At 50.2% G+C, this 15961-nt stretch overlaps 1 protein-coding gene across 8 annotated transcripts; it reads right to left on the reverse strand.

Annotated features, from left to right (window-relative positions):
- Positions 1–831: 831 nt before the first annotated feature.
- On the reverse strand, positions 832–15531 carry phf21ab (PHD finger protein 21Ab). Of its 8 annotated transcripts, none has more exons than XM_086028125.1 (18): positions 15078–15531; positions 13671–13710; positions 12729–12780; positions 12496–12585; positions 10726–10758; positions 10575–10640; positions 8989–9141; positions 8039–8275; positions 7011–7343; positions 6812–6922; positions 6689–6740; positions 6499–6578; positions 6331–6391; positions 5530–5771; positions 5154–5309; positions 4836–4911; positions 4645–4748; positions 832–3471 (listed from the first exon to the last, which is right to left on the reverse strand). In XM_086028125.1, exons 3-18 carry the CDS (start codon positions 12768–12770, stop codon positions 2836–2838), a joined length of 2472 nt encoding a protein of 823 aa, XP_085884251.1. In that variant the 5' UTR covers positions 12771–12780; positions 13671–13710; positions 15078–15531; the 3' UTR covers positions 832–2835. The 8 variants fall into 8 exon arrangements, with proteins under 8 accessions (XP_085884251.1, XP_085884250.1, XP_085884252.1 ...); XM_086028124.1 differs by having other exon boundaries at positions 6812–6925; positions 15078–15530; XM_086028126.1 differs by having other exon boundaries at positions 7011–7340; positions 15078–15528.
- Between the last annotated feature and the right edge of the window lie 430 nt (positions 15532–15961).

Below are 15961 nucleotides of genomic sequence, written 5' to 3' on the forward strand. Positions count from 1 at the left end.
ACGAGTGACCCAGTTTTTCGAGATACAATTGAGCCGTCGTTGGGCCATTTTTTTTTCTTTTTAAATTTGGACTTACTCGCCAAAATTTGAGATACAGAACTCAATTCAATTCACTTGACACCAAGCAGTTTGGCAGATGGGGAACGATTCTCCGTTTGCAACCCTAACCCTACTTTGAAATCTTAATTTGCAACCCTAACCCTACTTTGAAACCCTAATTTGAAATCTGAATTTGAATTCTTAATTTGAAACCCCAACCCTATACTTTGCAAAGTAGGGTTAAGGTTACAAATTAGGGTTATGGTTTCAAAGAAGGGTTTCACAGTTGGATTAGAGATTCAAAGTAGTGCTTAAAAGTAGGGTTGGGCTTTCAAATTAGGGTTAGTTTCAAACTAGGGTTTCAAATTAAGGTTAGGGTTTCGAAGTAGGATTTTAAACTAGTATTACGGTTTCAAACGTAGGATTTCAAACCAGGGTTAAAGTTTCAAAGTAGGGTTGTAAAGTCAGGTTAGGGTTGCAAAGTAGGGTTTCAAGTTGGTGTTTCAAAGTAGGGTTAGCGTTCCAAATTAGAGTTAGGTTTTCAAAATAGGGTTGAAAAGTAGGCTTCTGGTTTGAAAATAGGGACAGTTTTCTGTTTCCCGGGGTCTACTCCACCGTATATAGTATTTTGTGTTCATTTATTGCTTTCACTTGTTGCTATTTTGTTGTTGTATGTAACGTACTTTCTTACAGCTGTAGCTGTTGTGAAATGCACCATATGAATAAAGTTGTATTGAGTTCTTTTCTTTCAATTGTCAATGTTGTTGTCAGGCGAAAAGAACAACCCAAGAGTGATGGTTTTGAGGATTTATTAGCAAACTGATAAAATAAATAAATAGAAATTGATCAAATGCTCCTAGTGGTGGCTGGTGCCATCCTGTAACCTAGCAACAGTATTTAGTGAAACACTGCATCATCATCATCGTCATCATCATCATAATCGTCATTATCATCATCACAAGAAGAGGAGGCTCAATACAGAGGTAAGAATCCCACCAACATGGCCAACAGAAGACACATGTGGAACACAAGTCCAAAAAAATAAACACATTCCTTTCCAAAATTATGAAAAAATACAAACAATTATACAAAGATTCCCAATGTACACTTGTTCTTTATTTGGAGCGCTACAATGCGTCTGAGCACATGGAAGATAAAAAAAAAAAAAAAAAGAAAAAAGTCAGGTGTGGGGATCACAGGGTCACGTGAGGACAACACTCGAAGGCCACAGTCATGACTGGACGCTGGCAAACGGACACTTCGGACTTGGAGCAACGCCGCAATTCCCTCCCATGAGTGGCGTGTCATCTGTGTTCTTTGGATGAATGGACCCTTTTTTTGCTCCGCCCACTCAGATGACCGCTACTCCTGGCTCCGCCCATTCCAAACCAACCCCAAAAAATTAAAATCCAAATGCAAAATGAACAAACAGGAATGCATCATTAACTTGTGTAGAAAATTTGCATAAGAAGGCATGCATTGATGAAGGGGAGGCTGGGGGGGCGGGGTCACACATTTTGTTATAATACTGCTCAAGTGAAAAAGTGCATCACCGCCTGGGCTTTGTCATCATGACAACCTGGCAGACTTGGCAACCTTTGACCCCTCAATGAGCGAGTTGATCAGGTAAAAAAAAATCAAACTAAATAAAATAATAAAAAAACAAAAACATTTAAGGCAGCAAAACACTGAGCGGCCAATGAGGTGAAGGGGCGGGTCCACGCGTCACAGTGCAAGTCGAGACAAATCGAAGAAGGCACTCAAGGTACCTACTGGGGGGGGGGGGGGGGGGGGGCGGAGTCGTGACCATGATATATACTAAATGGCTGACACAAGTCATGAGGCCTCAAAAGAGGAGAAAAAGAAAGAAACAAAAGAGGCACCATGAATGATGCAGCGGGAAGTGAGCGGCGCCCCCTGCAGGCTCTTCTTGTGCTTCCTCCAAAGTGGGAGGAGTCAGGTGGCATTACAGAACCAGAAGAAGAAACCAACTTGTGCTTTTTTTTTTTTTTTTTTCTTTTTTTTTGTCGCCGTTAAGCTGAAGCTTTGGCTCCGCCCCCGGCGCATTTGATGCGTTTGGCAGTTGAAGATGGCGGCGGGGCGGAGCAAAACACGAAGCACTTATTTCCCAACACCAGGAAGACGTGAACACGTTGTCCTAGGAAAACAAAAGCACATCACACGGACACACCAATGACGACTCACAACAACAACTCCGCTCTGGCTCCGCCTCCTCCGCGCCTGCCTTTGCGGGCGGGGCTTACAGTCTCTGGAGCAGGTGGGGGAGGGGCCTGGACGCTTCAAACAAAGAAGTGACGGCGTCAGCGAGTTAGGCGGGCGGCGCTCTCGGTGCGAGGTCCCGGGCAGCCATGTCGGATCACGACCACGATGAAGACGATGACGATGATGTCGTGCTCCTTGTCCGCTTGAAGCACTTCTTTGTTTGAAGAGCACTGACCTTAAGCGGGGTCCGACGCGGGGAGGGGGGGGGGGGGACGCCGCCGACCGCAATTGGAGCGCTTTCCGAGGCGACCGCCCCCCCCCCCCCCCCTCGCCTCTCCGCGACCGCGCCCCCCCCCAACCCCCGACCGCCGGGACAGGCACACACTGGTGTGATGGATTCGGTCTCCTTTCGAGCGTTCCCATGACAACGTCTATGGCTAAGTGGCCGCGAGCGCGCGACCAGGCCGCTATCTACCATCGACACAGGCTGACGATACGACGCAAACAAACGACATTTACACACATTGGCAACTTTTTTTTTTTCCGGTATCGTATTCCACGCGAAGGCGACGCTCACTCGGCTGGCACACAATGCTGGGAGGGTTCTGAGGTTTTGCTGTTGCTGTCGCTGATGTCCCGTTTGTCTCGCGTCGCCGTTTCCGGGGGGCTCGCGGCGGCCGTCTTGTTCTCAGAGTCGGCGGCGGCGGCGTCCGCAGGGGGGGAGGGGTGCAGCGGCGGCGCGCCCGTCCCGTTGGCGGTGGCGAGCGTCGGCGCCTCCAACGAAGTGGCCGCGTCCGCCTGCCGAGACGCGGCAGTCTCGGCCTCCGGCGCGCCCTCCTCCGCCCGTACGCCGCTTTCCGTCTTAGCTCCTCCCCTATCATCCGGGCCCTGCGTGAGGCCGGCGCGACGGTCGGCGTCCCCGGCGGCGGTCTCGCTCCTCTCCGTCGCTCGCTCCGCAGCTTTGTCGCTCTCCGCCGCGTCGCCGGCCCCGACCTCCGGCGGCGTCGGCTCGACTTGTGATGAGGCCGACTCGGCTTCGGGCGGCGCCGCGGCGGCGTCTTGGACTCGGACGTCCCTGCCGTTGGGGTCGGACACCACCTGGTTGACGTTGAAGGCCTGGATGAGGCGGACCAGATGTTTGACCTTGTCCAGGGACAGCTGCATCTCCTTCTGGCGGGCCAGGATGCTGTTCTTGGTCTCCATGCACTTCTGACGGAGGAAAGACACGAGCGGAGGAGTCAACAAGGAAGCGCTTACCCACGTCGCCGCTCGACAACAAAAACAAAGCAATAACCGGGCCCACTTTTCACACTGACTAAGTACAATTGGGAGCAAATGGATCGTATTTTTTTTCAGGATAAAGTGGCTACCTTGACACACAAGTCGAATGTGCTTTGTGACTACACTGGTACTGGTAAGTCTTTTCAGCTGTCCCCGATTTAAATGAGTTGAGCTACCGCCAAAAATAACACCGCCGGTTTTGGGTTAAGCAAGAAAAATATAGGTTGGGGAGGGCGATCTGGGCAAAAAAAAAAAAAAAAAAAAATCTTGATATTTTTTCAAGAAACTCGATAACGATAATTTGACGATATTCTACCAAAAATATTTTAAATCTGCACTTGCTTCACAGACCAATTGTGGATAGACAGCGTTTGTGAACAACGTCTCTTTTAAATTGCTAAATACAGGCTTCTGCAAAACATAACGACAATATTTATATATATGTATATAATAGAACAAAAAAATATGTATAGAGTTACATTGATTTTTGGGAATATTTATGTCATTGAAATGTCTCTGCTGTTATTCCATAACGATGTGACATTTTGAGCTGCAGTAAGAACTGGTGCACCACTGCCAACTGCGAGACAGCAATCAGAAGGAGGAAAAGGGCGTGCTGCCCCACAACACGAAGAGGAACGGCTTTTCCTTCTCCGCCCGACAGAAAAAACAAACGTTTGAACGTTGTTCGTGGATCAGGTGGCCGGTGGTTGCGCTCAAATTTTGGCTAATGCTAACTTGGTTGGCAGGTCAGCAGCTGTAAACAAGTGCAGGCACGCCAACTTCCTGCCGCCCCATTCTCCACGCCTGCTCCTTTTTGGCTTTTTTTAGCTCGCGGGGGCATTATTTTGTCCCACGTTGGATTATTTCACAAGGCTGCGCGTGCGACGTAGTAAATTCATACTCGACGCAGATCGTCTTCCGCGATGCGATTTGCGTCTTCCGGTTCAAATTGAACAAACCGCTCCACGAGCGTGTCAATGACTACCTTAACTTCTCCGCTTTTTTTTTCTCTTGACTTGACTCGAGCAGCGGCGTATCCGGAGCTCGCTCCCAACTTCAATTTGGCCTAGCATGACAAACGAAAGGATGGATATTTACCGTGATGGAGTTGCTGAGCTGCTTGACTTGTTGCTCCAGCTGCTCGCGATCCAGCCGCAGCTCTGCACTCCACTTGATCAGCTTCTGCTTCTCTTCTTCTTTCGCTGCGCAAACAAGCAGGAAGACGACATTTGTGAGCTAAAGCGCGGGCCTTGGGGCCTTGGCGCCTTGGCGCCCGCTCGCCCGCTCACCTTCTTTGTAGGCGATGTACGAGTGGACGATGGCCAGCGTCCCGGGCCACGGAATGGCTTCTTCTTTCTTGAGGATCTGCCGAGAGAAGCTGACGCTCGTCAGGCACGGGAGAAGACGCGGCGGGAATCGGGGGAGCGGGGAGGTGGGGGGTGGGGGAGGTGCGGGGGCGCGAGCGCGGCGACGGCCGTGGCCTGCGCGGCGAGGCCGACGCCGCGGACGGGCACGATGGAGCGGGCGGATGCGTGACACAACGAACGGGACAAGTGTGCGGCGTGGATGCTTACAAAGGGTTGAACAGTCCTAAAGCGGGCCGTTACCTGATCTTGGCATTTGGGACAGATCCACATGCCTTTAGGAATGCTTTTCAGGGGCGGTTCCAGGCAGTCCAGGTGATAGACACGAGAACACGTGTCGCACATGAGCAACTGGCCACTGCGTCTGCACACAGTGCAGAAGTCCTCATGGATGTCTCCCTGCGAGCAAGAATTGGACCAATCAGTCGCCCCGCCCGCTGGCCCGCCCGCCCGCCCGCCCACCAGGCAGCGGAGCGGCCGGCTTTAGTCGGGGGCTGGCGGTGATGCGCGTTAATTTGGCAGAGAGGCTGTTCACTTTGTAAGACTGATGACATGTGGGTGGATGATTGACAGACTAGTGAGCCGACGGCGGCCTTCCGCCCCCCCCTCGGTTACTTACATCCCCAGAGCTGGGGCTGGGCAGGGGGAGGGGGTGGGCGGGGCTGGAGGGGGAGGTCGGGGTGAGGCAGCCCAGCTCCGGGACGCCGCCGTATTTGGGTGGGCGACCTGGGTGAAATGAGACAGACGACAAAGACGGAAAACAAAAGAAAAAAAAAAGAAAAAAAAAAAAGGAAAAAAAAAAAAGAAAAGAAAAAGAAAGATGGAGAGGGGGGAAGAACAACAACAGTCTGCGTGACATACCTTGGAAAGGGAGTCGTCGTTGGCTAGCGTGAGGCGGGGGGGTGGGGAAGGGAGGGGTTGGGGCGGGGTCGGGGGGGGGGGGGGAGGGGGAGGAGTCAGAAGCACAGACAGTGTTAGTGCGCACGCCGCCATCATGCTCGCTGAGCCGCGCGCCGCCGCAACTCGATAGAAGCTCCTCCGGCACTCGACGGAATCGAGAGGCGGCGATCGCACCTGCGACTCGTACGGTTACGATACGCGGACGCGCCCCTCGAGCGACCGGAAGCGCGCTCGACGATTGATTCGGGCGACCCGACTTGCCTGGCCGCACGCTGGGCGAGCGGGTTAGTGGTGAAAAGTGAGTGAAAAAGGTGACGAGGACGGGAAGCGTGTTAATAGCGGCACGTAGACAGACACGGGGGACAGGACGCACAAGTCCGAACCCGTGGGGACACCTCGGCCCCGACTCGCTGTTAAGTCTTATTTGACCGCTGACTGCCAGTTCGCAGAAGATCGCGGCGGCGTCAGTCGCGCACTTTGTCGCCGGGCAGACGGCTCGCCGTCGCCAGGTTATACCGACCTCTCTTGCGGGTCCCCAGGTGCAGAGGGCTGTTCAGGTAACTCACAGCGCTCTTTTTCCTCTGAAACACAAACGGCAAGCACGACGTTTGTCGTCGAATCCAAGTGGCGCGTCGGGCCGGCGCCGAGGTTAAGCGGCGCGTCTCGGGCGCGACACCGATGCCTTTACCTCAGGCTCAAACACGGCGCCGCTGTAGACCGGGTTAGCCGTCGTTCTCCTCTTCCTCTCCTGCCTTTTGCTCTGAATCTCTGCAAAGAGTGGCAATGTGTCGGGAGCGCGCGGGCGACAGTCGCCCAATCCGACGCTCCGAGACGGGCGCAACGTGTTGGCGCTGCCGCGGCGCCGAGCGGAGGCTCACCTTCCAAGTGGTCGTGCGTTACGAGGCCCAAGGACACCATGAAGGCCAGTTTCTAGAAGAAAGACGCGCAATCAGACAGGCAGCGCGACGGACGCCGCGGGGACGTCCTCGGCCGTCGCCTACCTCCGGGCTCTCCTCCTTCTTGGGCCTGGGAGGCGGAGACAAGGGCGGAGTCGACGAAGAGGGGAACGTGAGCGCCACCTTGTGCTCGGCTGCGCCTCCCGATTTAACAGTCTGCTGAGAGAGGACGGCGAGAGGTCACGCGACCGGCCCGGGGGGGGGGGGTGGTGGGGTGTGAGCCGCGCCATCGGCGTCGCCTTACCTTGGGCTCGGCGGTCACGGCGCTGATCTGGAGGGGCTGGGCGGGGGCGGGGACGGTGGCGGGGTCGGGCGCCCGGGCGGGGCTGGCGAGGCAGGCGGCCGTGGTGGGCGCGGTGATGACGATGCCCGTCAATGGGGCGGAGCCCGTCTTGACGCAGGGCTGTCCGTTAACGATGCGCAGCTGGTGAATGGGCGCGGCCGACGACAGCGACGGCGACAGCTTGGTGGCCAGCATGACGGGCCGCTGCAGGAGCTGGGGCGCCGCCATCATGGGCGGGGGAGGGGCGGGGGCGATGGGGACGTTGGCGGGCAAGGCGGGCTTTGGTCTGACCTGCTGACGAACCGCAACCCATCAGAAAACGGCAGCGGCACTCAAGCCGGCTCTTTTTTTTTTTTTTTTTTTGCTTCGCGCCCAAACCAAATTGTTCGTCGACTTGGTCATTCCGAAACCGAGGTTGGGACTGTTTCGATGACAGGGCTGATCGATTACGAAAAAAATATGAAATCACGGTTATTTGGGGGGAGTGACTGAAATCACGATTATTCAAACGATCATTTATTTTTTTGGTGCAAAACAATCAAATGTTTAAACGTACAGAAAAAATATAAAGACAAATTTATCAAATTAGTTATGAAAAAAAAAAAAAAAAGCTGCAAATGTATAAATTCATTGTGTGAACAAAGTGCGTTGGCTATAAATGAATATTAATCGTAGTTTTCGTGTAATAATGACAATTGAATTTCGATGAATTGTACATCACTAATTGATGACGTGCGACAATCTCAACTATCGTCTGCCTCTTGTTGTCTAGGTACGCTCCAATTTTTTACACAATTGTGTTTCCGGGAGATGACAAATGTCACGCAACACAGTCAAAGACCTTTTGATAATATTTGTAAAAAGTTATTTTAAAGCAACACTGTGTCATATGTCAGTTTTTGTTGATTATGGCGGCCACCTGCACAGCCTTTTGTCAAGGCATTCACGCGTACGCACGCATGCAGACACACACACACACACACACTTACCAGCATGGCGTTCTTGGAAACGAGCCTGAGCGGTTCCAAGCTGTGAGCGCTTAGTTTGCCCGCCACCTGCAGGTTGATGGGGGCATTGTGCGAGTCGGGTTTGGAGATGGCGGTGGTTACCATGGTGACCGTGGCCGGGCGTTGCGGCAGAATGGAGCCGGGCAGCGAGGGCGTGGCGGCAGCTTTCAGCACCAGCGGTAGCGTCTTGGTGGTGAGGACCGGCGTAACCGTCAGCGTCTGCCCAAGTCGGACAAAGACCAAAGTCAAACAACTTGGAAATGTGCATCTCGACTACGCTTGAACAAATAAAAATCTAATTCAAACGGCATCGCAAAGTAGGAAAGTGCAATTTGGAAGAAAGCTAAATCCGCAAAAACCTCGGGTACAATTCGGCCGGTCGGTAGGCTTTATTTTATATATGCATACTTTATTGATTGATTTTTATATTTCATTAAGTGCAGTACTTAAGAAGAAGTGCAGTCCACATGTTTCCCTAATAATGTTTCAAGAAACACGAAAAGTTGACGCGATCACGCCACATTTGCTTGCACGATTGTCGTCGTCTGACTTCTTGACTTCTGTTTACGCCACACGTAGTTTGCTCCACTTTGGTCAAGTTGATTTTAGCCGAGTCTAGCCTATAGGACCAAACCATTTGTGGATAATAAATCAGCATTGTTTATTGGAATACACGATTAGTTGAGTTTGTTCCAAAAAAATATACGAGACGAGGACCTTGACAAAATAATTGCATATTAAATGGCAATGACAATCTTGTGGGGGGGGGGAAATTACTATTAGCTCCTCCAATAATTTGCACAGTTGCTTTTTTGGGATTCTTCAGGATCAGAAGAGAGCGCTTCTGTTCCTGACGAAGACCAAGAGCGACATTTGGGGCGTCGTGGATGATGGCCGAAATGCCATCAAACTCAAGAGTGTGTGTTTGCAACCTGCTGCAGTCCTCCAGGAATCTGCTGGGTCTGCACCAGGTTGGCGGGCTTGACATCGCCCCCTACAGGAGGCGCGTGGACCTGCAGCTGCACTTTGGCTTCTGGTTCCTGCTTGACCAGCAGCTCTTTCCTCAGCTGCTCCACCACCTTTTTCTGTCGGAACACAAGAGACGGGCGAACGCAAGTCGTCATGTCCACACTTCATTTGAAGTGAAACGCTCCGGCGCGTTTGGAAAATACGAGCCGCGGCGCCGGCCACCTTCCAAGGGACCTCATCCACCGCGTCAGAAGCACAAGCGTGTTGTTGGTATGTCAAAGACGGAGTTTGTCCTCCACACGCAACGTTAACACAACCTCTTTGTGACCTTTCCCGGCAATTTCCATGCTCCTGTCTCGGTGTTGGTCTCCATGGAAACCAGCGCGATGAGAACGACACGCTGGAAAGAGCTCAAAGTGTTTTCAAGTACGGCGTCGTGTCGGTCAAGCGCTACTACGTGGCAGGCCTAATCAAAATAGCAAGAGCTCGAAAAGACAACATATCCTACAGATGTCACGCCGCGGTCAGGCCCGACGCGAGTCCAGCGTTCCTGCCGGTGCGTTTCCCGCATATCGTCAACGCAGTTCACGCGGTCAGACAGACCGAATGCGGCGCGGCGACATGTGCTTCTTGGCCCATTCTGACGGGGTTTGCCGACTCGCGATTGTCGACGGTCAAGCATGTGGCCAGGACGTTGGTGTATCTGCTGAGTGGATTGACTTGTTTATAGTAGCGATAGACCGATATGTTTTTTTTGCCGGGCCGATGCCGATTGTCAGTAGTCAAGGAGGCCGACAGCCGATATTTGGAGCCGATATTCATTTTCAGTAAAAAAGGAAAATATTGGCATCAAAAAATAAAACAAACTCTTAAAAACCTTTGTTGAAATGCCTTTACGCATGTTTGTTGAGCATTTTTTCAGATTTGCATAATGTTGATCTTTTTTATTATTATACATTTTTGACAAAGATGCATATCTTTGTAGTCAAATTCTAACAAAGTTCAGGGCGCTCCCAGGGGCATCAGCATGTCTTCAAAAGTGACATGAAAACTGAAACAATTGCTCCCTATAGTTTTTGACGGAACAAAGTCCTCCAAAATTTCAAAATGTCACTTATCTTTGTTTCGATTTCAAACAAAACCAAACGGTGCAGAGTGTTCCCAGGGTCAGTAGAATCTCTAATAAAGTGAACTGAACATTTCAACAAATAGTGCCTTGAAGTTAACACAGTTTTAAATGGATTTATTATCGGCCATCAAATTTTTCAAAAAGGCCGATACCGATATTCATCAAAATGCAGAATATCGGCGCCAATAATCGGCCCGGCCGCTAATCGCTCTTTCCCTAGTTTATAGCTGTTCAACTGTCAACCAAGATAGCGTTTGTCAACCAAAGATTGCATAACGACATTCAAACTTTTTTGGGGACGGGCCACCGCCGCCGTTCGCCCGAAAACAAAGGCACGCGAGACACGCGGGGCGATATTTGCCGTCGAGTCCGAACCTAGCATGACGGCGTCAATTCGTGAACGTGTGCACGTGTCTCTACCTGCTTCTCACTCAGCGCAGTGATCTTTGCCTGGAGTTCATGAAGTTGCTTCTTCAGATCAGCATTCTGGAGAGGAACAAAAAAAATACAAATAAAGGCAAGCGTTCGGTCACGTGACAAGCGACGTGACCGCTTGTTCGAGTTTGTTCACCTGAGGGTCCTGCTTCATCTGAGCCACCAGTTTCTGTGGGCAACAACACGCACACACACAAACACACACACACACAAGTCAGCACAACCACTGGTTGGCATTAAACAGAAACGGCCACACCTATTACTTTTCATCATATGGGCGGGACAAACAAAACTCCAATTCCAATGAAGTTGGGACCTTGTGTAAAAGCTCAATTTAAAAACAGAATACTCAATTGAATACGATGACGGTCAAGTCGACCGCAAGGGCGCAGCGGGTGTTTTTGGGGTGCGTAAGCGTGTCATTATGATCCAGTATTTTGTGTTAGAGTACACAACAGCCTGCGCATCCTATCAGCCTCACGTCCACAAAAAAAAAAGTTATTTAAAAAAAGAAGAGAAAAGTAGGTCATCTTTAAGCTACGGTAGCGAGCGACCTGCATGACATGAAGTCGACAGCGGTCATCAGTTGCTTGAAGCTAGCCATCAGTATGCTATTGTGGTATTCGTTGAGCTAAACAAAGTATTGGATGCAATAATACATGAAATATGCGCATTTCCATGAGAACAACATGCTATTTGGGGACTCGCAGTGGAGCAGTTACGAGTAACTTCAGAAACGGGAAGCAATTTGTATAAGTAGGGGAGCACCAATCCATTTGCATGGACACTATGTGTGGAGTTCCACAAGGGTCAGTGCTGGGTCCAAAATGATTTATGATGTACATCAATGACATATGCAAGAAATCAATTAGGGAAATTTGTCACATTTGCTGGCGACACTAACATATTCAGTGCAGGTAGAGTTGCTTTGATCAAAATAAACTGTCATTAAATCTTACTGAGAAAAAAGTTAAGGTATTCAGTAGCACAAAAAAAAAATAGATGGCTATAAACAAGTAGTTTTTTTTTTTAGTTTTAGCTCTTACTCCTTTTCAAATATGCACATCTCATTTTATTTTAAATTGTATTCTTATGCTAAATTTTGCCCAGTTTTTTTATTTATGTCATTATCACACATCTTCCAGATAAAGAATTTATTCATCAGAGGGGTCCCTAACCCAATTTATGTGGGGAGGGGGCGCTGTAGATTGAGTCTTGAGTTTGTCTGAGCCGCATCAAGAACTCCACAAAAAGGGGTTTGGGTCTTCCAAATAGGTACAGCTCCTCCAACTGTCTCAATCTTTATTCAAAGGAATTCAGAACATGAACGGGTCTTCAGACTGTGAACAAGATCGGTGACCCGGTGCCCTCTCTCATCTCTTCGCTACTTTGTCTCCTCCTCAGCAAGTCTACTTGAGTCATGACGTCAGCTTGCTTGCGCAGCGCCAACTTTCTCTGTGCATTCAAAACACATCAACAACGTCTCTTGTTTTGTTTGAAATTGGCAGTTCTTGTTCACAACCATTTTGAAAAAGACCCGACTGGGACCCGACTGGGACTGGTTTTCCTTCCACTTTGTGTCCCTACAGGATTACGCTGCGACAAAAACTGTCATCAACCGTAGCTATGCTAGTCCATAAGTGATTCAAAAAAACATCCAGGGAAACAATTAGAAAAAAAAAAAAAAAAAAAAAAAAGGTGGGGCCCGCATGAAGATTCAACTTTGATATCAAGTAGAGGGCCGCAAAATATCATCGTCTGGACCGCAAATAGCCCACAGGCTGCGTGGAATTCTTTCACCACCCTTGCTAAAACTGAACAAACTCTTCTTTTCGGAGCGGTTCCTCGAGCAGCAAGTGTGGCAAAAGTCATGGGGCAAAGTCAGTGAAGGACAAACGAGTGGCACCTGATGGATCTGGATCTCCACCTTCAAAGCCTCCTGCAACGTCTGTAATTCCATCATTGACGCAGTCAGTCTTTCAGCTGATGGATCAGCCTGAACGTTTGAACGCACAAAGCAGAAATGAGCAGTTTTCAGAGTGTTGCCAAAGCAACGTGACCTATGTAGACATGATGTTTTTCCTACTCATAAAGCTAAAAAAAAAAAAAAAAAAAAAAGGTCAAATGAGGTCACAGTACCTGAACGCCGTCTCCGGTGGGAAAAGCATCCAACTGAAGCATGAACGTGCTGCTGTGAGAAAGACATTACAGTGGTCCAAATTTGTATACTCGAGTATTCCAAATTGACATTTTGGTTTACATGTCAAGAGCGCTTTTGACCTTTCATTTGACAACTCTTTATGGTGTGTGGTGATCAATTAACAGCTGAGGCTATTCCCACATAACTGGTCTAGAGCTGAGTTGTTGTTTCCCGTTCGCCTTTTAACTCCTTCTATTTTACTGACAAAAGTTCCGAGGGAACTTCCGCCGGTCCTTTCATCTTTAAAGCTCTACTGCATATCGTCGCTGTCCTGTGAAAACCACTTCTCTCCAGTTTGGCAAACTTTTCTCATTTTCACATTAACGCGACGTCACACCATTCGTGTGAAGCTAAAAAAAAAAAAAAAAAAAATCAAAATGGAGATGTGTTTTTCACATGACAGCGACAATATACAGTACTCAGTTGAACTATTTCATGGATGCCCAAAAGTGTACCCAGCCATGGAGCCTTTTCTCGTTCTCATATCATCTTAGCCCATGTTAACAATGTGTGACTCCCGCGGTCTTAACTGGATTCAACTAGTAAGCGTGTCATCGATAGGGGAAGGCCGTAGCGAGAGAGACGGCGGGCTCACAGCGAAACAACGGCCTAGCTCAAGTCGCCTATCCAATGATATGTGCCAAAGGGCCCCGATCGAACAACTCATGACAGTGCAGAATGTGCCACGTATGCATGCTTTTGTGTTGTGCTCTGACGAAAACATTGACAAAAGTTGTGGCATTTCACTTGTGCGCAACGTTAGGTAATCAACATCCATCCATTATCGATACCGCTTATCCTCATGTTACATGTAAATACACAATATCCATAAACGCACTGAGTGTCGTTCTTGCACTTTGATGGAATAAATGGGGACTCACCACCCGGCTGTGGGACTGGACTCCGCCCCTCTGCCCTGCCCTGCACAACAAGCGCACACGACAGCGATTTAAATCAACTAATTCAACATCTAATCAATAAACCATCAATACACCAGCAGGCACCGGAGACTGACGTTAGCTCGTGTCAATAGGTTGATCCAGAAGTCAAATCGACCACGATGAGTGTATTGGTTGGTAAAAAACAAACAAACAAAACTTTGAGAAAATGAATCCCATAAATATGCTTCAGTTTGGTCCGATATTGCTAGACGTTCACAACTTCATTTAAGTTCTATTTATTAGAAAGGGTGTGATGCGGTACAGTTGTACCATTGTGCATTGGCCAGCTATGACACTTGCAAAGGCAGAAATCATTTACCGATGAAGTCCTAAAACGCCACCCCCCCCCCCCTTCCCCCTCTGCATTTCTTTGTATCAGTTTAGACTCCCTTGAACTAAAAAACAAGGCTTTGTTCCCCCTACTTTTTGTGTAACTTGCAAGTAAACCTGCCCAATGAAAGCTTTCCAAGTTGAAAAGTTGCACACGTCACTCCTGGAGGGCACACAGGTGAGTGCAGGTAGGGGGCGAGCGCGCGCCCGCCCGCCGCCGGGTTAATTGGCGTAATTGAAGCCGGGATGGGACGTCAGGTCTGAGGACCGAGCGGTCAAGGAACCGCCGCGGGCCGCCAACACGGACGATGTTAAAATGGAGGTTTCACTTTGTGATCCAAGCACTCGAGTCAAGTGCTCCAATAAATGTTTTATAAGCGTCTCAGTCATGGCCGCCCGCTGGATGCTCCAGCTCTCCTTGCGAACCCTCCGAACCAGCCCGGGCCGCCGCCGTGACGTCCGGCGTCGGTTCCGGCAGGCGCTCTAAGCCTCACCCGGACCAGAAGGTCCAAAGTGACAGTAGCGCCCAATGTCGGAGAACAAGTGGACGTTAACGTTAGCTCGCTAACTAGCTGACGCTAGCGCCACGTTAGCCTGGCAAGCTAACGCGGCTAAGTTCCCTCAAAGATGAAGAAGAGGAGACGGGAGAGCCGAGGTGGAGGCCGGCTGGAGCGCGCTCCGACGCCCGCCCGAGAGCACGACGGCCAACGGGCGGCTAAAGGACGCCTTCGAGGTGGCTCAAAGGCGGCCACCCCTGCTAGGCAGGCTACGAGCCGCCTCTGGCTGTCCAACTTGTGTCGGCCTCTTCCTCGTCCTCGTCCTCGTCCTCCTCCTCCTCCTCCTCCGCAGGAACTCCGACAAGAAGCCGCAAAGAGGCAGCAAAGAGCGCAACGAGGCCCCCCAAAAGAGCCCGGAGGCCGCACGCGAGCACGCACACGGAGACGAGACGCGCGTCAACTCGGGGCGAGCGAGGACGACATTAAAGTTAGCAAATGAAAAAGCTCGATGTGCACTTACTCAGCAGCAGTCCTCCTCCAGATTAATTCAATATATATCTCCAAGTAGCCGATCCGCGATGGAACAAGAGCCCACAAAGAGTCCCACTCACTCCTTCCCGAGCACCTTGACTTAGTTGCTCAATTTTGGACGTAGTTTGGGCAAATTCGTGAGAAAAGACACAAACTGAAGCTACAAAACAAGAACTCTTGTTCAATCTCATTCAGCTCAGCCTGCGCACAGCTCATATCCCTCCGCCGAGGAGCTACACGAAGACCCAGTAAAACTACTTGTCCTTCTTTATAAAGCCGCTTTGGTCGCCGCCGAGTCGTCGACATCGGTGACACTGGTTCCGAAAGTTCGTCCGACGGCCTCGATCGTCCCCGCCGGCCCGCTAAAAGATGTCTTCCCGAAGCGCACTAGTTTTTGTGTCGGTGCGGCGAATTTATTTCACTTTGCCTAAGGAACGGCGGTGCTGCGACTCCCATTGCCTAGGGAAAAGACCCGGATGTAAACTCAGTGAAACTACCGAAAGTGCTCGTGAGCGCGCGAGCGTTTCCACGTACGCGCACGCAACACACACGTCCGCCCTCACTTATTGTATCGATTACAACATGGGCGCATTTAATCTGCAAACCGTTTTTGTACGGTAGTGGTGTACGGTCGCCTTCTAACTGGAAGAAATCCTCGAAAAGCTTGATCGAAGTACTCTTCAACACTTCGGGATAAATCGGGTGCTTCTCCATACGTGGAGCCACTCATGAGTCTTTAGTAATTACACGACTAGCACTACTTTACTCACGTTGTTATTCTTCACCTATTCCAGCAGGGGCCGCTACACCCTTACATCCATTTTCTATATCGCTTCTCCTCCCTCGCCCAAGAAGGTCGCCTGGGTGAGCTGG

The sequence above is a fragment of the Filicampus tigris genome, chromosome 4 (assembly GCF_054856515.1).
Source record: "Filicampus tigris isolate MCC_2025a chromosome 4, RoL_Ftig_1.0, whole genome shotgun sequence".
In the NCBI taxonomy this organism is placed as follows: domain Eukaryota; kingdom Metazoa; phylum Chordata; class Actinopteri; order Syngnathiformes; family Syngnathidae; genus Filicampus; species Filicampus tigris.